Source organism: Alternaria dauci, chromosome 9, assembly GCF_042100115.1.
Source record: "Alternaria dauci strain A2016 chromosome 9, whole genome shotgun sequence".
Lineage (NCBI taxonomy): Eukaryota > Fungi > Ascomycota > Dothideomycetes > Pleosporales > Pleosporaceae > Alternaria > Alternaria dauci.
Window position 1 is genome coordinate 1,151,954 of NC_091280.1, and position 23,088 is coordinate 1,175,041.

At 53.0% G+C, this 23,088-nt stretch overlaps 9 protein-coding genes across 9 annotated transcripts; 6 read left to right on the forward strand and 3 right to left on the reverse strand.

Moving 5' to 3' along the window:
* Positions 1–89: 89 nt before the first annotated feature.
* On the forward strand, positions 90–2,021 carry ACET3X_009070 (uncharacterized protein; the record flags this gene model as incomplete). The annotated part of the gene is made up of 1 exon (XM_069455223.1): positions 90–2,021. The coding sequence occupies one exon, from the start codon at positions 90–92 to the stop codon at positions 2,019–2,021; it is 1,932 nt and encodes a 643-aa protein (XP_069303147.1).
* Positions 2,022–2,452: 431 nt separating this feature from the next.
* ACET3X_009071 (uncharacterized protein) lies at positions 2,453–4,638 on the reverse strand (the record flags this gene model as incomplete). Its single annotated transcript, XM_069455225.1, has 4 exons — positions 2,453–3,764; positions 3,815–4,334; positions 4,389–4,517; positions 4,629–4,638. The coding sequence occupies 4 exons, from the start codon at positions 4,636–4,638 to the stop codon at positions 2,453–2,455; spliced, it is 1,971 nt and encodes a 656-aa protein (XP_069303148.1).
* Positions 4,639–5,160: 522 nt separating this feature from the next.
* On the reverse strand, positions 5,161–6,084 carry ACET3X_009072 (uncharacterized protein; the record flags this gene model as incomplete). The annotated part of the gene is made up of 4 exons (XM_069455226.1): positions 5,161–5,182; positions 5,239–5,543; positions 5,592–5,926; positions 5,976–6,084. The coding sequence occupies 4 exons, from the start codon at positions 6,082–6,084 to the stop codon at positions 5,161–5,163; spliced, it is 771 nt and encodes a 256-aa protein (XP_069303149.1).
* An 826-nt stretch (positions 6,085–6,910) lies between these two features.
* Positions 6,911–8,926, reverse strand: ACET3X_009073 (uncharacterized protein; the record flags this gene model as incomplete). The annotated part of the gene is made up of 2 exons (XM_069455227.1): positions 6,911–8,641; positions 8,702–8,926. The coding sequence occupies 2 exons, from the start codon at positions 8,924–8,926 to the stop codon at positions 6,911–6,913; spliced, it is 1,956 nt and encodes a 651-aa protein (XP_069303150.1).
* Positions 8,927–9,279: 353 nt separating this feature from the next.
* ACET3X_009074 (uncharacterized protein) lies at positions 9,280–11,664 on the forward strand (the record flags this gene model as incomplete). Its single annotated transcript, XM_069455228.1, has 4 exons — positions 9,280–9,319; positions 9,371–9,423; positions 9,476–9,881; positions 9,932–11,664. 4 exons carry the CDS (start codon positions 9,280–9,282, stop codon positions 11,662–11,664), a joined length of 2,232 nt encoding a protein of 743 aa, XP_069303151.1.
* Positions 11,665–15,248: 3,584 nt separating this feature from the next.
* Positions 15,249–15,887, forward strand: ACET3X_009075 (uncharacterized protein; the record flags this gene model as incomplete). Its single annotated transcript, XM_069455229.1, has 2 exons — positions 15,249–15,724; positions 15,779–15,887. The coding sequence occupies 2 exons, from the start codon at positions 15,249–15,251 to the stop codon at positions 15,885–15,887; spliced, it is 585 nt and encodes a 194-aa protein (XP_069303152.1).
* A 720-nt stretch (positions 15,888–16,607) lies between these two features.
* On the forward strand, positions 16,608–18,691 carry ACET3X_009076 (uncharacterized protein; the record flags this gene model as incomplete). The annotated part of the gene is made up of 4 exons (XM_069455230.1): positions 16,608–17,012; positions 17,068–17,273; positions 18,113–18,285; positions 18,429–18,691. 4 exons carry the CDS (start codon positions 16,608–16,610, stop codon positions 18,689–18,691), a joined length of 1,047 nt encoding a protein of 348 aa, XP_069303153.1.
* An 891-nt stretch (positions 18,692–19,582) lies between these two features.
* ACET3X_009077 (uncharacterized protein) lies at positions 19,583–20,863 on the forward strand (the record flags this gene model as incomplete). The annotated part of the gene is made up of 1 exon (XM_069455231.1): positions 19,583–20,863. One exon carries the CDS (start codon positions 19,583–19,585, stop codon positions 20,861–20,863), a length of 1,281 nt encoding a protein of 426 aa, XP_069303154.1.
* A 311-nt stretch (positions 20,864–21,174) lies between these two features.
* Positions 21,175–22,203, forward strand: ACET3X_009078 (uncharacterized protein; the record flags this gene model as incomplete). Its single annotated transcript, XM_069455232.1, has 1 exon — positions 21,175–22,203. The coding sequence occupies one exon, from the start codon at positions 21,175–21,177 to the stop codon at positions 22,201–22,203; it is 1,029 nt and encodes a 342-aa protein (XP_069303155.1).
* Between the last annotated feature and the right edge of the window lie 885 nt (positions 22,204–23,088).

The following is a 23,088-nucleotide window of genomic DNA, read 5'->3' on the forward strand; positions in this document are numbered from 1 at the left end:
TACGAGACTGCATTGCGGGGATGGATAGAGCGATCTGTCATGCACGAGACCAGTCAAGCATGAGAACCTTCCTCATTGATTCTGACATCATGCGCCTGCTTGAGCTTCCCCATCTAGAAGATCGTCGCCTTATCAGCATCATTCGCGACACTATGAAAGTTCTCCAGAGCTTTGCAAAGTTACAAAAAGCCCACGTGAACAGGGACGTGAGTCAACAGGCGAGTGATGAAAGCCAGGACTACGGCGACTTCCCTGACATGGATGACTTGGAAGGCATCGACTCTGACGTCCCCGAACAGTCGGTCCAGCAATCAGGCCTCGACTTCATTCAGAGGTCCCTCTGGCATCTGCTGTCTAACGCCTTTGGCGCGGAAAATCCACCCGACGACAACCTCCTTATGGACTGCATTGACACGTGGGTTCGGATTGCAGAAGGCCAGGTAGCGTCAGGTGAAAGGTCGTGGACGTACTACCTGGATTCGTTCAGTCAGGTATCATGGAAACAACTACGGCAAACCGAGCAGACGCGCAAATTCGGCCCATACTTCATGGCCGCTCTCATCGACAGCGACTCTGTCGCTTACGAAGAGCATCGCCACGAGTTTGTTCAAGCCCTAATGGTATGCTTGGTCGAGCGAGAGTCCTTGCTCAGGTTCCAGCATCGCCTGCTTCATGCCATCGTACGGACGGACGATCATCACCCACTTTTGCAAAACCTGCCCTTCTTCCGCAGTCCGGAAACCAATGAGTGGGACATCACCGCCGATACCCTACGCACGCGGCGCCTCGCGCTTATCTCCAGCATTCTGTCTAATATGCGCGACGACGTTCGAACTGCAGCTCAAGCTGAGCCGGCGCGCCTTGGAAATATGAAGAGATCGTATGCCTCAATGCTGACGGACTTTATGGCAACGATGAAGTACAACTATCAGCAACTTCGTCAGGGTACGACAGTAACCGGCGCTTACGTCGAGTTCGTGCAGAAGATCGTTCAGTTCCTCAAGCAGTACACGAACGATATCTGTACCGTTCTACCCTTCTTCACAGACTCAGTCGCTTTCCCACTACCAGCTGGGGATCCCACTTATGTCGTGGCCCGCCTTTGTGGGTATGCGCCTAAGCTGTCAGATACAGGAACTGCGAAACAATTATCGGTCTTCATACAGACGGTCGTGGAACGGGCCGCTGCCGATAATGAGCAGATTTACCTTGTCAACCAACTCACGACTGCTCTGTGTACTGATGAGGCACCAACTGCTGACAGGGTCGCACTTCGATCGGTACTGCTGAAAGGCGTCCTTCCGGCGTACGTGGAAGAAGCGTTCTCATCAGTCACAGCCTTTGCCATCGCGAGGCCAATACTGCAAGCGCTGCCCTCGTTCCTGGATACGATGATTTTCGATCTTCGCATCACTCAGCCCGACAGTCTCTTGTCCACACTGGATTGTATCGTATCGGTTGCGCATGCCTTCATCCGTGGAACAGAGCAACTCAAGGACAGTCAACACTGGCTCCAACAGTCCCATGTCATCGCTGCGCTTACATATATGATGGATGCTATGGAGTCGATTCTTTCACCGTTGGAATACATATGCAGTCGCGCTATGCCCTCTGCATATCTCAGCCAACCGCCGCTCATCACATACATCGACCAACTCAGCATCTTCGTCATGGAACTTCTCCAGGGCACAACGCCGGAAACTATTCCCTCTTATGTCGGTGACGCGCATGCGCCAATCCAACAGAAGCAACACGCAGAACTACTGGCGTTCTGTCGACGCAACTTGGAGGAAGGCATAAGAACAAACTGGAGCGAGAGCACAGGATCCATCTGGTTTGGCCAAGGTCACGCTCGGAGGGAAGTACCCTTTGACATTGGAAGTGTAGAAGAGGAACGAGCAGCACTAGTAGGAGGGATTCAAAGATTCCAATCTGCGCTAAGAGACGCATACGGTGATGACGAACAACTATACCATGATTGCAAGGGAGAAGGGGCCTCTACGTACGACTTCATAGTTTAGCGGTAGGAACTCATTAGCATGAAATGATGTAAACTGGTCTCTTTGGGTTAAAAGAGTCAACACATTAACAGTCGAACGATTACAGTATCTCATTGATGGATGTAATATGTACCTTAATTCATCGCATACGGAGTGTTTACCTCGAACATGTTATGTGTTACAACTACCATCTCCTCGGCCATTTCGGTGATGGTGAATGGAGAAGAACGCAGATCAGGGAGCGATTCGACAAGATGATTCTTAATTACAGCCTTGATAACTGCGATGACAAAGAGTATTGTTCCACTCTTGTAGCCTGTGTGCTGCGATTCATAGAAGGTCTTCACGTGGTATGCAACGTTGTCCTGCCATACGCGATTATGGTATATGATATATTTGAAACGAAGACGCTGGCTGGAAACTTGAAGCACGCATGGACAAAAAGGCAAAGCTCACAGTTTGGCACTACCCTCTACATACACGCTTGCCTTGAGCATATCCCAGTCGGCCATGGTGAAGACGACATATCCGTCGTCACCACCGGCCTTGCCCTTGCCGGATCCAAGACCAGCAGGGTGCCAGTACATGGTGTCGTACTCGGCCTGTTCTTTCCCTTGCTCCTTGGCCTCCTTGTCCGCCCTTTCCATAAGCTTCCTTAGATCGATGCCGTCATTCCTCAACGGAACCTTGTTCTGCTTGTTGTTGTGCATTGTCGTTTGTTGCTTCTGTGTCCTGAGGAAGACAGGTACAGCATACTTTGGCAACTTGTTCCTCGCATGCGCAAGTAGCGCTTTGAAGTCGAAGGAGTCTCGCTGAGCAGGGTCGATGTAAAGGGCTGCGCAGCCTGCTCGGCCATCGAAGCCAGGCACTTCGACGCCATAAACGTTTGCTTCTTGGATTCCTGGGAAGGAGCCAAGTGCTTCGCTGACTTCTGCCGTGCTGACGTTTTCAGACTTCCAGCGATAGGTGTCACCAAGGCGGTCCATGAAGAACCAGCGGCCATCAGCGTCGCGGCGCAGCGCGTCGCCAGTGCGGTAGTAGAGGTCGCCCTTCTTGAAGACATTGCGTACGAAGCGTTTCTCGGTGGCCTCGGGATTGTTCCAGTAGCCGACGAAAGTTTGCTCGCTTGGCATATGGACGAGGATCTCGCTTCCCTCCTCGTACGACTTTCGTTTACAGAAGCCGGTCTTAGGATCACGGAGGAGGTCTCCTGTGACGATATCGACCTCGACGGGGACGTAGGTATTATGGGTGCGCCAGCGATCGATGAGACCCTGGTGTCCGACTGACGTGGCGGTGAATGGTCCACGAGAACCGTTGAACAGCGCCATGACGCCTTCTGTGCTGTTGAAGATTTCACCGACGATCTCGATGCCGAAGCGGTCGACAAATCGCTGCCATACGTCAGGGCGAAGGCCGTTTCCGAACATGGCTCTGACGTTGTGTTTGCGGTCCAGATCACTGGGAGGGGCGTTGAGGAGGTAACGAGCTGTCTCTCCTACATAAACTATGGCGGTAGACCTCGAGTCGCGTACGTCGGACCAAAATTTAGATGTCGAGAACTTGGTGCCGATACAGCATGTGAGACCGGTGACCATGCAGACGAGTGCTGTAGTGCCTCCAGTGCCGTGGTATAGAGGCATACTGACATACCACCTGTCGGCGTTGGGCCCGGGCTTCAGTCCCATGGCACGTACACGTTGAGTCAAACCGACGGCTCTCTGGGTTTCGAAAGGACAAGCTTTCGGGTGTCCAGTAGTGCCACTGTCATAATCAGCATCGCTCCAGCGACAAGATCCACAAGCCTCACTGACCTTGTGTAGAATAGGAAGAGGGGAAATTTCCCCTTGGCGCCCACCCTAAGCTCATCCTCGGGTCTCGCGGGTTCCAGCCTGGATATCTCTCCTTTCAAAGTGGCATCCAGGACCACGACAGTGATGCCCAGTTCACTCTCCAGCCTCTCTCTCACAGCCTCAATACGGTCTCTGCACTCTTGATCCTCGTCCACAAGCAAGAGCTTGGCGCCACTTATTTTCAAGCAGTGGACCAGCGCATCACCTGCGAGGTTGTAGTTGATCCACGCCGGCGCGCTGCCTATGCTCCAGCTACCGAGATGCGCGAACAAGAACTCGGGTCGGTTCATCATGTACATGCCGAAGAGCTGGCCGGGGGCAACGCCGTTTTGGCGGAGGTATTGGCCATATCGGCAGGCGTTGGCGTAGGTTTCGGCCCATGTGTAGCAGCCGGTGCGCGACCAGATGCATTCTTCGGTCGAGGGCAGGCGACGGACCTGGGCTTCAAACTGGTACCATAGCGACTGGCCTTTGCCTTGTGCTGGTGTCGTGTTAGCGCATGGCAGACGGAAAGACTGTGGGAGCTCGGGCTTACCGTTCCTCTCGAGGTCGCGCGCAGCAGCCTTCAGGACGCGTTGGCTCTTGAGGTCTTTGGTAATGTGGTATTTGGCGTCGATGTAGGCGGCGGCGGCAGTGACGCCGGCGATTGCGCCTGCTACGGGTGCTTGAAAGCTGCGTTAGTTTGGATGCACGACTTGCGTTGGGTAGAGACATGGTTGCGAGTTGTTGTGACGGGCGCGCCGCGGCTGTTGCCGCACGGAATGGGAATACACACCGAGAGCCATGATGAGATATGCTTTCTATGTCTCGTGGTGGAGATTGTACGGACGAAGAGGAACAGAGAAACACACCGAAGAGATAAGTCGCGACAAAAGTAAGCCGAAGTACGCCCAATGCTCTTACATAGCCCGCGACATGTTGAACCACAACGTGATCAATTGCCGACGTGCCCTCGGCCTTGAGACCGCCGTTCCACCTGGGCACACGCCAATGCACACGGCCCTATCGAGTAACCCCACGGCCAAGAGCCCCACACACTGCTCTCATCCTGCGACGTGCTCAACCACTCTCCATCGGACCTTTTCCACATTGCCCATATATCCAACCCGTCCATGATGAGTGAACGGCTTGGAAAGTGGCTTGAAAGCGTCAGACAAGCTTCTCCTACGCGTCGCGGGGCATTCCGAGTGTGCCGTGGGAACGTGTTGAAAGCCGCCAAGGATATGCTCGCAGTGATCTTTTATGATATTGTTCTCATGTCGTAAATTCATATATAGTACTTCCTATCGACATTACCAGCCGCGAGACTAAAGCTTCGCCTCAGAACCCCTACCAAACTCAGCATCCGACTCCACGCTTACCCGCAGCTCTAGCATCAAACTCACATGTGCTTGTGGAAGAAATCCAACACCAGCTTGTACCCGCGCTCATACTCCTTCCTGACCTTCTCCTGCTCAAGGTCACTGCGCGCAGCCATCCAGCCGTGGATCTGATCTGGGAACCATTCCACGACGTGAGGAACCTTGATGCCCTCCTCCCACTTCTTGACATCATCCTTGGGCTCATCGCCAGACGGAAGCATAATGTAGGGGATCGTGATGCCGGGGGCGTCGTCGCCAGCAACCATGGCGGGGTGGCACGCTGCTGCGACCTTGAACTTTGTGCCTTCCATGGAAGACAAGTTGACAATCTGTCCAGTGTTAACGCATCCATCCAGGCTGAATTGGTGTCTTCATACCTTTCCGCCCCAGCAGAAGCCGATGATAGCCCACTTCTCAATACCGTTCTTCTGGCTGAGCTCATCAACAATCTTCGGAATGCGCGGAAGCGTCTTTGGAGGCGCAGCTTTCGACTGGAAGAATTCGCCCATCTTCTGCTCCTTCTCTTTGGTGTCTGGCGGCATCCAGGAGATGTCGGCTGGGCTACCCTCGAAGAAATCAGGCATGAAAACTTGGTACTTCTGGCTGTTGGTGTAGGCTAAGATGTCAGCGCCTTGGAGTGTTTGATTGAAGAATCCGAATATGTCGTAGACGACCAGAATTCCTTGCTTTGCGTCCTTGGGTCCAGTTTGGTCTGTTCAAGTCAATTGGGGCGTCAAGTCATGTCGCGGTCTTGGACGTACACGTCTTCAGTCCGTCTGCCTCAATGTAATCGCCCTTTGGCTGGTAGCCTTTACTGACCACCGCAGGTGTGTTGCAGCATGCCTGCGACTGTGTAGATTCGGTCGACATATTGGCGAGGTGTTGTTTTGGAAGTAATCGACGCGTGGGTATTGTTTGGTAGCTTGTGAACAGTCGCGGTACTGCAACTGAAGCTCTTCTTAAGTGCTGGGGTAGAAGACGAGCCGTTGAGGTTTGTAAAGTTGAGGTTGCTCGGGCAATTACGCGCATTGTGAGTTGCGACGGCATTTATCAAGCTATCAACGACCATTTAGTGGGGAGCTGCGCAGTGCACCGAGGCTACCCCACCATGATGTCACCAACAGCTGTAATCGAGTAGGTTCTACTGATATAGCATCGCATACTACAAACCAGTCCAGCCACCAGCGCCATATATGAAGTAGGTTCGGTTTTATTCTGCTAATGGGGGTCGACACTACACCCGCCTTATGCTCTCCCACTGGCATGCACCCCGGTATGGCTCCAGACTTGCAGGCCCATTTCAGACTCATCTGAAAAGCATTTTCCATTCGCATAACGCTACAGTGAAACTACAAAGTGGAGGACCCTTGGAACCTCATGCAGTGCGTAGCAATTGCGGCTTCGGGGACTGGAGTGTCAAGGTAGCACATTGGAGAGCTTTTGCAGTTCGGGCGGACTCACCTGCGCTGGTAGGCCTGCGAATGGGCAGTGCTGTTCAAGCGGCGGGTTCTGTGGAACCGCCGAATGGTCACTGTCAAACTGGGTGCCAAAAGGGCTACAGTTTATGCAAGTGAATTTGCAATGATGGGTACGCATCACATTCGTGATGTGATCACTTTTTTCATCTCTGCCGGCTCTGTCAAGCACATGCAAATTCCATGCTTCGTTTAGTACGGAACTGGGTTGGATTCTCTATCTAAGCATCCAAGTTCAGCTTCTCAAGCAATGCATCTATCTTTCCCAGCAAGATTTGATAATTCATCGCATCCTGGGCAAACTCATCGCCAACTTCCTCGCCATCCAGATTTCTAATGACACCAGCAGCAATCTGCTGCTCGACCGACGCAATGTTCTCATCTTGCTGCACCTGGTCGGGTATACCGTCCTCTAGCGCAAAATCGCCCATGGCATCAACAAGATCTCCCTTGGAGCTGGCTTGCATAGCTGCGTTCTCGTCCATCATCTCGTCTAGCCCGCTGTCCTCGAAGCGAAGCCTGAATCGTTCCGAGAGATAGTATCGGATATCGTCGACAAGTTCGACAGTGTCGGTCTCTTGACGTGCCTTGACACGATTCGCAGATTCTTGGACTAGCTCTGCAAACTCGGGTTGGTCTATATAGTGTTCCAGCCGGTAGGCAATGTATCGCGCAGCAAATTCCTCAAGGCGCTGCACTCTTGTGTCCCACCCGGCTCGGATAACTTCATAGATATCGACGGCTTCATCTGCGTCTGTAGCACCCCGTGGGTTGTCAGACTCGACTGCTGAGGTTGCACCGTTGCCCAATGCGGAAATGATGATAGCAGCGCGTTGCTTCAGCTTCTCAATGAAGAGCTGATCTGCCGCAAAGAGCACATCGATTGCAATATCCAGACCAAAGTCAGCACGCTCGGTGTACATGAAGGTGAGTATAGTCTCCAAAACTGCTGGCGAGCAGTCGATGGTCACAATCTGCAAATGCGGCGTGTCGTGTGCTTCCTTGAATTGTGAGCTGAACATGGTCAGGAAGTACTCGGAGCGCAATAGCATGGCGCGATGGGCCGGGAAAATAGTTGATTTACGAGGTGCTCGTTGACGCGAAGGCGACCTCGAACGTGAGCGACCTGGTCCGACTGGAATTCCCAAAAGGGGACCTGGAGTGTTTCTCACAGGTGGCGTGGATGACTCTGATGGCCCTGGTGACTGATCAGTGGCCTCGGAACCTTGGTCTTCGTCGTCATCGTCGGCACGGAGCAGTATGTCGGCGAAGATGGAGTTCTCCCGGTCCCATTGTATGCTGTCCACTTTTGCAGTGTCGACGACCCTCTTGTGCCTGATGACGTTGTTCTTGAACCAACTTTCTAGTTGGTCCCTGCCACGTTCCAGTTCCTCAGCTCGCCGCTGACGCAATAATCTTCGGTCCGAGACTTCTGTAATGTCTTCAAACAAGCGTTCTATCTCCAGCTGCCTGCCGATCTTATCTATGCCATTTAGCACCACCAGCTCCTGCTCATCACTCAAGCCGTGTAGTGCTCGCCGTATTGAGACTTCCTGGAAGTAGAGATACTGCAATGCGACACCTAGCGACTCTGCGGGTATGGTGCTTGGTAGCTTCCACGACGCCGTGTTTGGTGCCGCTTCCAGCTTCTTCGCAAAGTACGGTGATCGTGCCGCGAGGAGGAACTTATGGAGATGGAATTCTTGGCCATAGGCTGTGATTGTGATATCCGTCGTCTTCGGCGAGGGTCTCGTGAGGAGTGAAGTGATGTGTGCCGCCAGCGGTTGGAGGGGGTTGGAAGCTTTCGCGTAATCGTAGGACAGTAGCAGGTTGCGTATGCGGTCGTTGAGGGCGTTGTACAGGCACCGCTCCCCTTGAAAAGTGTCTCTTTCACAGAGTGCGCCGTTTTCAAGGAGAAGTCTTATGACTTCGTAGTGACCACAAAGACTAGCCTTCAGCGGTCAGCGCGCTGCTCTTGTTCAGGTAACGGAATGCCCAGAAGTGTGTCATACTAAGATAAGAGGGGTATAATCGAACTTGTCCCTGGCGTTGATGTTTACACCCGTGGAGATGAGCTCCTGGCAAACCTTCAGGTCCCCCCTCCGACATGCTTCGCAAAAGACCCTGAAATCATCGCTTAGGTCTAGCGGGTTCTCTTCCTTGAGCTGGCCTGACGAGATGGCCTGGGCTTCTGTCGCGAGGGCCGCCTCGATCTCGTACTTCTTCTTGACGTCCATGGCTGGCTGTGGCAAAAAGTGGATCTGGATTCACCTGCGGGCGCCGACATATTGCGACAGTGACTACTGATTGTTATGCGATGACGAGTGGCGGCGTGGATCGGAGTGCTATCGATAAGGGCGATGACAGGGGTGCGTCCCACCTGGCAACTGCAAAACGTGGGCGTTGCTGGGTTGACGGGCGCTAGCGTAAACAGGCCCAAACACCAAGGAAACCTGGCTTCTATCCCACCCATTCATTGTACATAATCTACACCCGTCACTACCTTCGACCTCTACTAACCCAGCAGCTTGCTACCCTTCGCCACATTCCCATACTTGCATGTCTTTTGAGCAATAGCAATACCTTCACCATGCCCGAGGAAGAAAAGTACGACGTGCTCGAGAAGATTGGTACGGCCAGACGTTGGGATGTGACAGGCGACGCGTGCTGACATTGTATAGGCCATGGGTCTTTTGGTATCATTCGCAAGGTCAAGCGAAAGTCGGATGGCTATGTATGCAACCACGGCAACGCCTGCGCGCGCGACTTTGCTAACGGCCACCTAGATCCTCTGCCGCAAGGAAATCAGCTATCTTAAGATGTCGCAGAAGGAACGCGAGCAACTGCAGGCCGAGCTGTCTATCCTGAAGGAGCTTCGACACCCCAACATTGTCGCCTACTTCGAGCGCGACCACATCAAGGCATCGCAAGACCTCCACCTCTACATGGAATACTGCGGAAACGGCGACCTCGGACGCGTCATTCGAGACCTCAAGAACAAGAACCAGATGTGCGAGGAGGAGTTTGTCTGGAGCATCTTCAGCCAGATCGTCAGCGCCTTGTACCGCTGCCATTATGGCGAAGACCCCCCTGCAGCAGGCCGCAACGTCATGGGCCTGGTTGGCAATGCGAAGCCAGTCCGTGACCCACGCAAGCCCATGATTCTCCACAGAGATCTCAAGCCCGAGAACAGTCAGTACTTGGTCATCTCGCCCCTGCTTGATTGTACTAACAACCCGCAGTCTTCCTCGGAGATGACAACAGCGTCAAGCTGGGCGACTTCGGTCTGTCCAAAATCCTCCAGTCACACGACTTCGCCTCTACCTACGTCGGCACGCCTTTCTACATGTCGCCCGAGATCTGCAAGGCGGAGCAATATGGGCCTCATTCCGACATTTGGGCACTCGGGTGCATCATATACGAGATGTGCACCAAGTCCCCACCCTTCAACGCGAAGACTCACTTCGAACTCATCTCCAAGATCAAGCTGGGTCGATATCCTGACATACCTGCCTGCTACTCAGCAGAGCTCCGCAAAGTCATCGCCAGCTGCCTCAACACAACGCCCGACCACAGGCCAGATACTGCCGCCCTTCTCAACCTGCCCATTGTCAAGCTCATGCGCAAAGAGCAGGAGGTGGTCAAACTGGGGCAAGATCTCCGAGAGCAACGTATGCTCACCGCGAAGCGAGAGAAGGAAGCAAGCGAGGCCATTTCGCGCATACGCAAGGAGCTGGACGACCAATTGCGACGAGAATGGGAAGTCAAGGCACAATTGGAGATCGAGCGACAAGTAAAGCTCCAGACAGAGCAGCGGGTGCAAAAGGAGCTGGCGCACCTCCAGGCGACGTTCGAAGGGGAGGTCAACAGGCGAGTAGAGCGGGCTCTGAAGATGTACCCCAACCGTCTGAGCACATCACCAAAGCTGGCTCCTCGTTCAAACACACCCACCATGGCGGCAACCGAACCTTCAGCTTTGTTCTCAGCAGACGCCGAAGGCGCCGTTGCGAATGCTTCCCAGAACACGCTCAACACAGATTCCGACTTCGCAAGTGGAACAGACCTTTCGTCACTCTCTCTAGACGATCACACCGAAGATGTCGCCATCGCATCCAAACCAAAGGCAAAGCGACCGTCTCGGGGCCCTCTCGTTCGCGCACGCACAATGTTCTCCCAGCCTTCCACCACGCAAGTGCCGGATTCTCCCATGGATGTTCAGATGGCCGAGCCATCGCCCGCGCCTGCATCACTCAAGGGGCTGTCCCTTTCCCCTCGTCGCAACCAACAACCTAAGCAAAACATCTTCGCTGCGGCCAAGGAAGGGGCCAAGAAGTGGGAAGCTGATGTTCCTCCCTCGCCAACTGAGGCTGAGTGGAATGCCGACTTCGACGATGACGACGACCTTCCCGTGCTGCCGTCACCAACTCGCGCACGAAGCGCTTCTGGCGGTCGTCCTATGAGTGAAGACCCCTTCAAGGTGCTCGCAAACGCGCAAGCACCACTACTCAAGGCAAATGCCCGACTCGGAAGCACACCAAACCTGCTGGGTCCCAGAACTACGAAGCCTCGCCCCGTTTCCGCCGTACCCATTGTCGCTGCATCACCATCTCGACAGAAGGCCAGGTCCACCGACAACCCATCAACGTCGCCGCGCAAGACCGGCGCCACAACAAAGTCTATACCATTTGCTGGTCTCCCATCAAAGAAGGGCAACGAGGCGTTCCGTGTGCAAGCGATGCGCAACAACGGTGGTGTTCAGGGTCGCACATTGGTCGAACTTCAACAAGCGCGCGGTATTCCTGTGCATACTATGAGCGAGGACGAGGGTGGCGCTAAGAAAGGCTTCGGGTATGGCGGCCGAAGGAGTCCTGTCAAGAGGACTGGCGGCGTCAGTCCGCCTGCAGTATGGGACCCCGAAACCGAGCCGGAGATGCCTTCTCCCTTCATTGTCCGCAGCAAGCGCATGGTCCGGTAGGACGGACGATCTGTGACAGCTCCGGAACGATTACGACATGTACAATGACACGAAGAGGAGTGAATAATGGGGTATATTGGTTAACACTTTCCATGGCGTTGGAAAACTGGAGGACAGATACCATTTCCTTTGTTTGTCAAACGGAGTGGTGTTTCGGCGTTGATGATTGTGGATTGAAAGCGAACCATCGCGTCGCGTCTCATCTACCGTCTCTTCCCTTTGTCATCATTGCATCTGCGTTTGTTTTTCATTATCCCATTTTCCCATCAGCATACTGGCATCTTTTGGGCGATATTGTGGATTGAATTGGGTAGGCGTTGAGGCGTTGCACTGTCATGAGACGCTGTGCATCTGTACTCTTATTTTATCTCTTCGCAACGAATGTTACTACTACCATACTTTATGAAGAGATGAGAACTTGAACACTGTGATGGGGTAAATGAACAATTTATTATGTGCCGCGGGTATCACCAGCCAAAGCTCTCGGTATGTAGGTATACACCTTGCGCTCCCGTTCCTTTATGTATCGCCCTTTCATCACTCAAGCAAACGACGTCTTGCTTCACATCCGCCACTAAGCCCTGCGGCCCGCACACCACCACAGCACTTTCTCCTAGCGCCTGTTCCAATGACCGACGTATGATCTCGCGTGTTTTTGGTCGACCCGAGTATACCCCTATCGCAGGATGGACGACTACTTTCTGACTTGGCTCAATAGAAGATGGAGTAGATGGTACTAGGGAAGTGGGACGAGATGATGTATCAGCTTTGGGTTTCGAGCATTCACATACGGTTTTACCGGCCGAAGGAGAATCCGACTCGTCGATGGCAGCGCGGCAACAGCATATGCCATTCGGACTACAGGATGTTTGTTGGACATCGAGGTTTTCAGAATTGAGAGATGCGACTTCTTGGTAGCCTTCCTTCTTTGTCGCGCTACCCTGTACTGTCGTTTGTTGAAGTGATCTATACTGGACTGCGCCGTGCTTGACCTCATTCTGCTGCTGTGCCGCGTTTGTCGTGGGTGCTGTCACACCGGAGAGTAAGGAATTGTGCTCTTCGGTAAGGGATTCGTCGCAGGTGATGTAAATCGTCATCTCGAGCTTGACGTCGCGAAGTGATTCTTGTAGCGTTTGGAATTCGTTGTATATGGAAGAGAGTTGCTCGGAAAACCAACTGAGTTGGCCTCTACTCTTGACGACCCACACGAAACGAATGTGTCGTGTGACGGCGCCTGTCGGCGTTTTCAAGAACAAGGTGCTACCTGGGCTGCCACGAGCATTCTCTTTCCAGCCTTGGAGTAGATCGCGTAGGAGCGGAAGGGTGAAGGTTCCACCGGTGCTTCCTGCAAGGAGAACGACGCTGTCGAATTGACGAAGTGGTCTCAAGGTGCCGTAGGGACCTTCTATGGCCACGGTTCTGGCTTTCTCGGTTCGTCCGACCAGACGGCTGGATTTCTCCCCGTGCCTGAAGAAACGTTCTGTCCCACCTTTTTCAGCCTTGACATAGAATTCCATCCTTCCATCTTCTGGAATCGATGCCACGGTGAACGGGTGGCTTTGAAGTGGTACTAGGGAATGACAAGATAGGTATACATGCTGGCCAGGGGTCCAGTTGATAGGAGGATTGGGGATGACGATTCGTGTTGTGTTGTGTGGAAGAGGTGTAAATTCGGCTTTGCAAGTCCAGAAGCCATCGATCTGGCCTCGTTTCTTCAATGAAGGATGGAACAGGGACGTGTTGATGTATACTAGTCGGAGCGCGCGGAAGACGCGGTCAAATACGAAAAAGGCAACAGGTGCCCAAATATAGCCGTGCATTTCGATAGGGGTATGGATGTAAATGAACGCAAGGAATACCGCAAATGAAATGATGTGTTGGATAACAAATATCTCGTAGTTCCAGCCACGGATCGGTGTCATGGAACTGAAGACGATCCACGCCAGCGAACACCAGGCGGCGAGGCCTTTCCATACAATCTTGTTATTCTTGAGTTGATAGCCGATGTAGTCATACGGTGCCCAGGCACTGAAAAAGTACCCCATGTGCATAGTAGCTGTGAGAAGCATACATCGAGCGCACCACCGGTGTAGCCAATTCAGTCGTTCGTAGCTGACACCGCTGAGATACCCAATAACATTATTCTTGCCCGCTAGCAGGATGATTATAGGTAGTTGGGCGATTGTAACGACACCGCAACGGAACCCAATATTTTCCATACTGAACTGGTCCGTCACGTCGAAGCCGTACAAACATAGAACGACTAGGACTACCACGTTTGCTGCAACTAGAGATGTTCGGCCGACTGTTGGTAATCTGAGTATGCGGCCCTTTAGTGGTATGCGTATGGAGAAATTGGATGCTTCGCGCATTAATGCGAAGAGTGTCGCGTTTCCGAGAGCGAACCATGACCTCGGCTTTGCTGGTGTCTGCGAACCGTCTCTTATTGCAAGCATTCTTTGGCGGTACAGCACGTAGCTGTAGACGTTGAAGAGTGTTGCGATGCCGACTGCTGCACCTACTACTGCGTAGTAAAAATCTGGCCATTCTTCGAGCACGGGCAACATGCTCATCGACATGTGATTGTGACTCATGATGTGCGCCGCTGTGACCTTGCAACCCTTGTTTGACTGCTAATTTCAGGCCTGTAGTAAATGCGAAGTTGGGTGTTTGCGAATGACGAACAGGCGAAAGCCCAGCCTTGGTATTTATCGCATGCTGGCTCGGTCGAAACCAAGTCTAAGATGTAGATAGGGCGATGGCTCCTTTGGCTGCTGAGTGACGGGTGCGACAATACAGTCTAGTACATTGGAAGGTGGAAAAGATGTGACAGGGCCATAGGAGTAACGAAGAACGATAGTGATTTAGAAGGAGTGTCACACATGGAGCAACTCCAGACACGCTTCTGGAAATAATCAACATGCTTTGCTAGTGCCGAGTGTAATCAATCGCCCTCAGATGCAGGCTCGATGCACTGCGGGGCTTGGATTACCAGTGGGCACTCTGCTGGCCGTGGCGTAGATTAAGCTTCACGCGCTAACCGAGTGCGGCTAATTATGCTCAAAGTCGCTCCTTGGAACTTACGGCTCTCCGAACGTCGCCCATTCGTTTGCAGTCACTTGCAGCGCGCGCCGTGACCCATTGAAGGTGCAGGTGCATCGCTGCAGGCCGTCCGTGGCTTCGAGATTACTCTCTCTTACTCGTAGTCGGGAAGCCGTTGCCGAGAAATGTGCTCACATGCCCTGACGCTTCACGCATCAGCCCAGACTTGACATTTTCTTGGGTGTCGCAAGATCCTACTCAATCACCCAACTCGCATGTACTGCAACACGAAACCAACTCCTCCAGGCCGAGTGTTCATGCTCAAATCTCTTCACGCGCGCAATCGGAACCAGTGAATGTGTAACCCCCCACAACGTACCAAGGACTCTTAAGCGATCATCTTCCCAGTACCGAGTTGGCAGTCTGGAACTCAATATTTAATTTTTGCTACCTAATCTCCCCGCATCACCTAGACGCACGCTTTCCTAAACCTCGTCGCCAGAAATATTCTCATCGGTTACACGCACACCCAACTTGGCACCATGGTCGCTCACGAGGGTCACGATACGGCTACCAGTTCGATGGACATGGGCGGCATGGATATGGGCACATCGTCACATGGCAGCATGGCAATGGCATTCTTCACAGCGACGAATACCCCGCTATACTCCGAGACATGGACGCCTACAACTGCTGGTCAATACGCTGGGACATGCATCTTCCTTATCTTCCTCTCTATTCTCCTCCGTGCAGTCTTTGCGGCAAAAACCTTCCTTGAGGTCAGGGCAGTCAAGAGCGCCTTGAAGCGACGATATGTTGTCGTTGCTGGCGAAAAAGCGGTTGTCGACAAAGCTACGGACGACGCCAACTCGATGACGGGTATTCTTACAACAAATGGTGTTCAAGAGGATGTGCGGGTTGTCTCAGCGCCGGTATCTCATATCCAACCCTGGAGGTTCAGTGTGGATTTGCCCAGGGCACTCCTAATGACGGTTGCAGCTGGTGTCGGGTACCTCCTGTAAGTGATACACATGCCTGTACATTGCTTTGGTCGAAACTGACTCCTCAACAGCATGCTGGCAATTATGACATACAACGTGGGATACTTCTTGTCTGTGTTGGCAGGTGCTTTTGTCGGCGAACTGGCATTTGGCAGGTTCAACCACGTTACGGACCATTGAGCCTTGGACTCACAACCGCACAAATGTGTTCATAGGGAAAGCTGTCATGACAACCTTGCTCGTTCACATAAGCGCTCCAATTGATCCATGATTCACGGAACCTTCTTCATCGCTCCATGTTTGGCCAAATGTCTTGAATCATAAAGTGCTCACGTTGTCGTTGGATCCACAAACCTATTTCCACACGAGGTCCCAGCATGCGATTCGTGAACATGTTATTCCCATGATTCTGATCTTCACAGCCGGTGCAGAACCCAATGCAGGCTTCGGCGTGTGACGGGAATCCTCACGGGTGGAATGGATCCATGTTCGACGCTAGTCGCTTCGGCAGTAGAGCCACTGCTTTGGGAATAAACTTGCTCACCCAGCGTGCCACAACATACCGTACCCTGATAACTTGCACATTAGCGAGTGCCGCCGCCGATGCATAATACCTCTCACTTACTGTTCTCTGCTTAGATCGTCAGCCTATTTGAAACCAAGGTTAAATGCATGTGGCCATCAGTGCTAACGCGTGAGGCAAGTGGTTCATTGGACGGAATGCACGGAATGACAAGATGCATTCCAAACTAAGCTGCAATAAATACGGCAGGGCCTCCCAGCACTCACTTGCTGTCTGTTGTTGCATTCTTGGCTTTCTCGCGCTCCTCTATACAAAGTCAGCCGCATCTTCCTCTCTATCTTGACACCGATACCTACATCCACGTCCAAACAGTCAACATGCTCTCCAACAGCGTCCTCGCGCTCGCGTTCCTACCTCTCGCCCTCGCCCATTTTCAACTCGAGTTCCCTGCGTCGCGTGGGTTCACCGACGACACCCAGGGAAACTTCCCCTGTGGTGGTTTTAACGATGTTCAACAACAACGCACCGACTTCCCCATTGGCGGTGGCCCGATACAACTGCACATGGAGCATCCGCAAACAAATGTCGCTGTGTACATGGCCATTGGCGATAACCCAGGAGATGGGTTCAACATTGTCGCACAACAGCAGCTTCAGGTCTCAGGACTTGGAGATTTTTGCTTGGGTTCGGTTGCTGTACCAGCGGGATTGAACGTTTCGGACGGCACCAGGGCCACAATACAAGTGGTTACCAACAACCACGAGGCGGGTGGTCTATATCAGGTAAGCCTACCATGCATCGAATTCGTTGTTGCTGCGCAATTACTAATAGCCTCAGTGCGCGGATGTGACTTTGGTCAACAATGCCCAGATCAACTTCAATGATAACTGCAAGAACCAAACAGGCATGAGTGTTACCCAGGAAAACATATCTGGCAACCCCAATGGAACATCGACCGACGAAAGCCCCAGTTCGGCCACCAGTGGAGCTGCAGCATCGTCCACACCGACTACCGGCGCAGCGACACAAGCGAAGGCCGCCTCGTGGGCTTTGGGTGCTGTTGGCTTAGCTGGAATGGCGATGCTTTAGATAGTGGCGCGTTGAGGTAGAGAGCTGTATACCACTGTTAACTGTTCCCTTGCGTGCCTTGCGTCTTCCTGCCACCAAGTGAGGTATGCATTTTACATCTCGCAAGAACCAGACGAGAAAGCCGTTGTGCATAAATGCGCTGCGAGTGACAAATGACGTCCGTCGTGAGCCGATGGTTAGTGTTGAGATGCGAGTTGGATGACGGGCGTGTTGCGCCCATGTGTGGAAGGAGTCTCTGATGTTGCGGGGATCTAGAGCTTCCAACAAGCGAGGCATGCACACAATCGGCGCTTCCGTAGAGTTTCGCCGATGGCCGCAACAACTTCACCAGCAACACCACACTCCAAGTCTCGGCCACGATCCCGAATTTAGGTGCGTACCGGTCCCGCCTTCACTCTAAGCTCCAGCCCTCGCTCGAATCTGCGAAGAAATCGGACCCGACCGCTGACGTCCACTTGCACAGCTCTCCCCACCTAGTCATCCCTCGTCCTCAACACCGCAAATATGGATCAAGCAAAGTTGGCGCGCATGCAAGCGTCAGTGCGCATTGGTATGTACGCCTTTTCTGGGCTGGAATTACCTTGAGGGGGACAGTTGGCCACATCAATCGACGTCTCCATTGCTAACCTGTGCGTGTTTAGGGTAAGCAAGCCTCTTCTCCTCGAATTTTGACAGCCCCGCACCACAAAATATCTAGAGTCCGCGAAACCACCACCACGACCACCCCCCACTAGCGAGCGGCATAACAGCGCTGAGATGGACACGAGGGAATCGAGGCTAACTCGATATATAGCGGCAAGGGTACTCCCCGCAGGAAGGTCAAGAAGGTCCACAGGGCTGCTGGTACCGACGACAAGAAGCTCCAGACCGCGCTGAAGAAGCTCAACGTCCAGCCCATCCAGGCCATTGAGGAGGTCAACATGTTCAAGAGCGACGGAAACGTCATCCACTTCTCGGCACCAAAGGGTACGTCATCCTGAAGCTCCGTAGTATGAGGGGTTGGGAGGGGAGCTTGGATGCACAGCAGACATGCTTCTATCTGAACCCGCTCCCCCAATACCTCCCCGACATTCGCACTATGCCATGTACTAACGCGCGCACTTGTATAGTCCACGCCTCAGTACCTGCCAACACCTTCGCCATCTACGGACACGGTGAGGACAAGGAGCTGACAGAGCTCGTCCCCGGCATCCTCAACCAGCTCGGCCCAGATTCGCTCGCATCGCTACGCAAACTTGCCGAATCCTACCAGAGCATGCAGAAGGAGAAGGGCGAGGATGGCGAGAAGAAGGACGACGACGATGAGGACGACGATGACATCCCCGACCTTGTCGCTGGCGAGAACTTCGAGTCCAAGGCTGAGGTCGAGTAAGAAGTTACACAAAAGTAGCTTAACAACGACTGGAAAGGGCCAGGGAAGAGCCATGTGCAATGACAGCCTGCCGCATGTATATTGATATGGAGGACTTCATGGATGCAACGACCGTGACGGTCAGCAGTCGCGGTGGGTCTTGCATTCAGATACCGGACTGGCGTTATGTCTCGGAACAGATATGAATGAAAATCTTCTAGCACGCTCCCCATGTCATGACTGCGCACCAAACACAGGATGGGAGCATACACGCCTTTGACTTTGCGGGTTTCCGAGGCCTCCGACTGCGCATACTAGGGGTCGCCGAAGATTCATGAGTCAGCAGCTGTAACGAATCTGTCTAGCGTCAGAGCTTGTGATTTGGCATTTGGCGCCAGAGGGACGGAAAACGCCCGCGATTGTTAGGACCTCATAAGCACGCATCTGTTTGCTGCCATAGTTTAGGCATCCGTGTTGTTGTCAGCAAGGCTTCGGCGACAACGGGTTCCGTGATTAAGCGTAAAATAGCTAGGACGCGCTCCCTAGCTTCCTTTTCCCAAGCCTCCAACACTGGCAATGAGAATAAGCAGGGCGTTCATGGTTGCGATTCATAAGCCCAAGCATAAGCAATGTCTCAGGCCGGCTAAAATACCGATGAGGCAACTTGAAGAACTATATATCAAGGACTAACGATGCGCTTGCAATAATGAAACGTCTCAGTCGCTCGGTTCAGCCTCGACCTGACGATTCGGCGGCTCCCCACCTACGGCGTCCCTCAGGCTTGAAGCGCGCCTGAAGTCTATTACCAACGCGTCTCCCAAACATTTTGTTTTTGCGACGTATTTGTTCCTCTCATAATCTTCACTTCACCCAGTATACCCAATTTAAGCGGATCTTTAATCATTATTCAACATGAGCACCGAAACCATCCTTATCCTTGGGGGTTCCTTTGCAGGAATCAGCGCCGCGCATTACGCCCTCAAACATGTCCTCCCACAACTACCGAAGAAGGACGGGGTGACCTACAATGTTGCACTCGTCAACCCTTCTAAAGACTTCTGGTGGCGCGTCGCAGCACCCAGAGAAAGCGTTTCCAAACAGATGATGCCTTCAGAGAAGACCTTCTATCCAATCGAACCCGCTTTCACCTACGCGTTCCCAAAGTTCAAGTTCATCCAGGGAACCGCCACACATGTCGACCCCACCAGTCAGACAGTCGGCGTTGAAACCGCGTCAGGCGAGCAACAGAACGTCGAATACGCTGCGCTTGTGATCGCGACTGGATTCACCACACCAAGTCCCCTGTTCACACAGGCTACCGATCGCGAGGCTCTCGAAAAGGTACATACCGCCTTCCAGGAGGGCTTGAAGAGCGCAAAGACGGTGGTGATTGGCGGTGGTGGCCCTGTGGGTGTCGAGACCGCTGGAGAGATTGCTGAGATTTTGAACGGAAGACCTGGTTTCATGGCGTCTGCGCCTAAGAACCCAAAAGCAAAGGTCACTCTTATCTGCGGCGACAAGAAGCTTTTGCCTCTACTCCGCCCAGCCATTGGACAAACTGCTGAGCAGTTCTTGAAGCGGCTGGGGTGCGATGTCACTTATAATACCAGGGTTGTTGCGTCGACCAAAGTGGGTGAAGAAGAAGGCGCGAAGACGAAAGTGGAGCTTAGCAATGGTGAAACGATCGAAGCGGATGTCTACATTGACGCGACCGGCTCTCGGCCAAACACTGGCTTCCTTCCCAAGGAGTGGCTCGATACACGCAATCGCGTAGCGTGCAACGACAAGACGCTCCGCGTCGAACACGAATCCGCCGGTCCTCGTGTCTACGTCGTCGGCGATGCAGGCTCATACACCCGTGGAGGAATCATGGACATGTACGATGCTATACCTGCTGCCATGACCAACCTCAAGAACGATCTTCTTGCGCACTTGACCGGGGAGCCTCACAAAGGCGACCGTCACTACACGGCGAACCTAAAGGAGCAGCAGATCTGCCCCATCGGGACTCAGAAGGGTGTGGGCGCATTCAATGGGTTCAGGGTCCCCAGCCAGATGGTATGGATGATCAAGGGCAGAGATTACATGATCAGCCAGCTTGCTGAGGGCACGCTGAGGGGCGATCAGTTCAAGAAGGAGGGAAAGTGGACGCCTGTACAACAGGTCGGCAAGGCTGGACTCAGCTCAGGATAGAGTCGAAGCTTTAGGAGCTACAACTGCGTTCATTCATAGCGGATAAGAATACCCCGGGGTATAGCGCGTGGGTTATATAGTCTTAATTTCATGTCAAGGTGGATTGATTGCTATGCTCACCTAACGTGGGTGTCTGATGAATGCGACGATCAGATTGTGCTAAGATCTCCAGGCCCCACCCATTAAGCTCAACCTTAGCGCGTCATAGCTCAGAGCTCCAAAATTTCCCAGCGTTAACAAAGGTGCTCACGACTCGCGCCTCGAATATCCCACCAGCGCCCAAGTGCAGGTTACCGTCCACTGTTCTCGACATGGCCACTGCAACTCAGCCCTCACCAGCCCTCACGTTCCCTCGCCCCATCTTCGCCGCTGTCTCGCCGCACCCGTTTCTTCAAGCGCATCTCTCCGCCGAGAAGAAGAAGCCAATCCGCGCCAATGGCCGTACCGCAAACGAATTTCGCACACCCGGAATCAACACCGGGAGTCTAACTCACTGCAACGGCAGTGCGGTTGTGCGGCTCGGAAACACAAGTGTTGTTTGCGGGGTGCGCGCGGAGATCTTGAAAGAGGATGACATACCAGGTGCCTACAAGTACCCAGGACAGAGTGCAGACGACGACGAAGATGACGAAGAAGTGGAAGAGCTGAGACTGTTGGTTCCAAACGTGGAACTGTCTACAGGAAGCACGCCCTCTCACATCCCCGGGAATGCACCGTCCACATACGCGCAAACACTCATAACCCGCATACGTTCTCTCCTCAATTCAACACACCTTCTTCGCGCCTCAGATCTCCGCATACTATACAAGCCATCAACAAACCCCGAAGATCCAGATACCGAAGCCGAGACACAACTGAAAGGATATTGGGTCCTCTATCTCGACGTCTTCTTCATCAGCATTGATGGCAACGCATTCGACGCTGCTTGGATATCCATACTCGCCGCACTCCGCGATACACTTCTTCCACACGCATACTATGACGAAGAGTACGAGGGAATATTATGCTCGGACGAACCAAAAGAGGCGCATCGGCTTCAGCTACGCGGTCTACCAATACCCAGCACATTCGCAGTATTCGAAGGCAGGAGAGAGGAGGAAGAGGATGCAGTGGATTTTGTTCTCAGTGATCCGGATGCATTCGAGGAGGGCGTATGTAGAGAAACGGTCAGCGTGATGGTGGATTGCGCGGACGGAAAGAAAGGTACAAAAGACTTGGTCATCAGGCGAGTGGAGAAGAGCGGCGGAGGCGTCGTGGGGAGGGAGATGATGGGAGCTCTGGTCAAGAGAAGCATCGATCGGTGGGGCGTTGTCGAAAGTGTGTTCAGTGGGAAAGCTTGAGTTGGATGACATGCACTTGGCGCCCATCCAAGATTGCGACGAACCCAAAAACCTTCAGGCGAGTTCGAGAGAACATCATGAAGCGCAGCCCATTTGCGTGACCGAATCAAGGTTGACCCAGCAAATAGGGCTTCGTTGGACTAACAGCCCAGAGCGACATACGTTTCGTCCGCGAAGAGCGCTTGTACGTTTGGCCAATCTCATTATGCACAGCTGTGATAAAAACGATAATACACAAAGTTGGTCAAGTCGACGTCCATGTTGCTCGTGGATCAAATACTTTACGAGCATAAGGTGCAAAGAGAAGATATTGTGCATACAGAGTGCCAGTACAACTATCTAGGCATTGTTTGTATGCACATAACCCAAGTCGAGATGCAATAAGTCTTCTTCCACTCTGTGACTTTCCATTCATGGGGTTCCGCCAAGTCGTCTTTCCGCGTATGTCGCCCCCTTTCCTAGATACTGGGGACGTATGGCAACTTCCAAAAACGAAGCGCTCTGCTACTCCGTCAAAACTTTGTTTTGATCTTCCGCGGCACATTGCCGCTCTGCTGTACCCGGTCGCTTCGTTCCGCGGACGCTCAACAACTGTGGTTTTCTTAGACCCATCATATGCTAACACAAGCGCGAAGTGTACGGAGCCTCAAGTACAGGGATGCTCCACAGCGTATCACAGGCCAAGTTCTCGCAAGCTTTGGTTACGCGCCTTCTTCGCCCACGTCCTATTCATGGCGTTGCAATATCGTACGGGAAACATTGTGCTATCGAGAGATAATGTCTGTCGTTGGGCATTCCGATGCCGCCCCCATTCTTGCAAATCATGACGACAACGGAATTCCTCAGCGGCAACATGTGATATGTGGATCAAGCCTGGTCCAGACC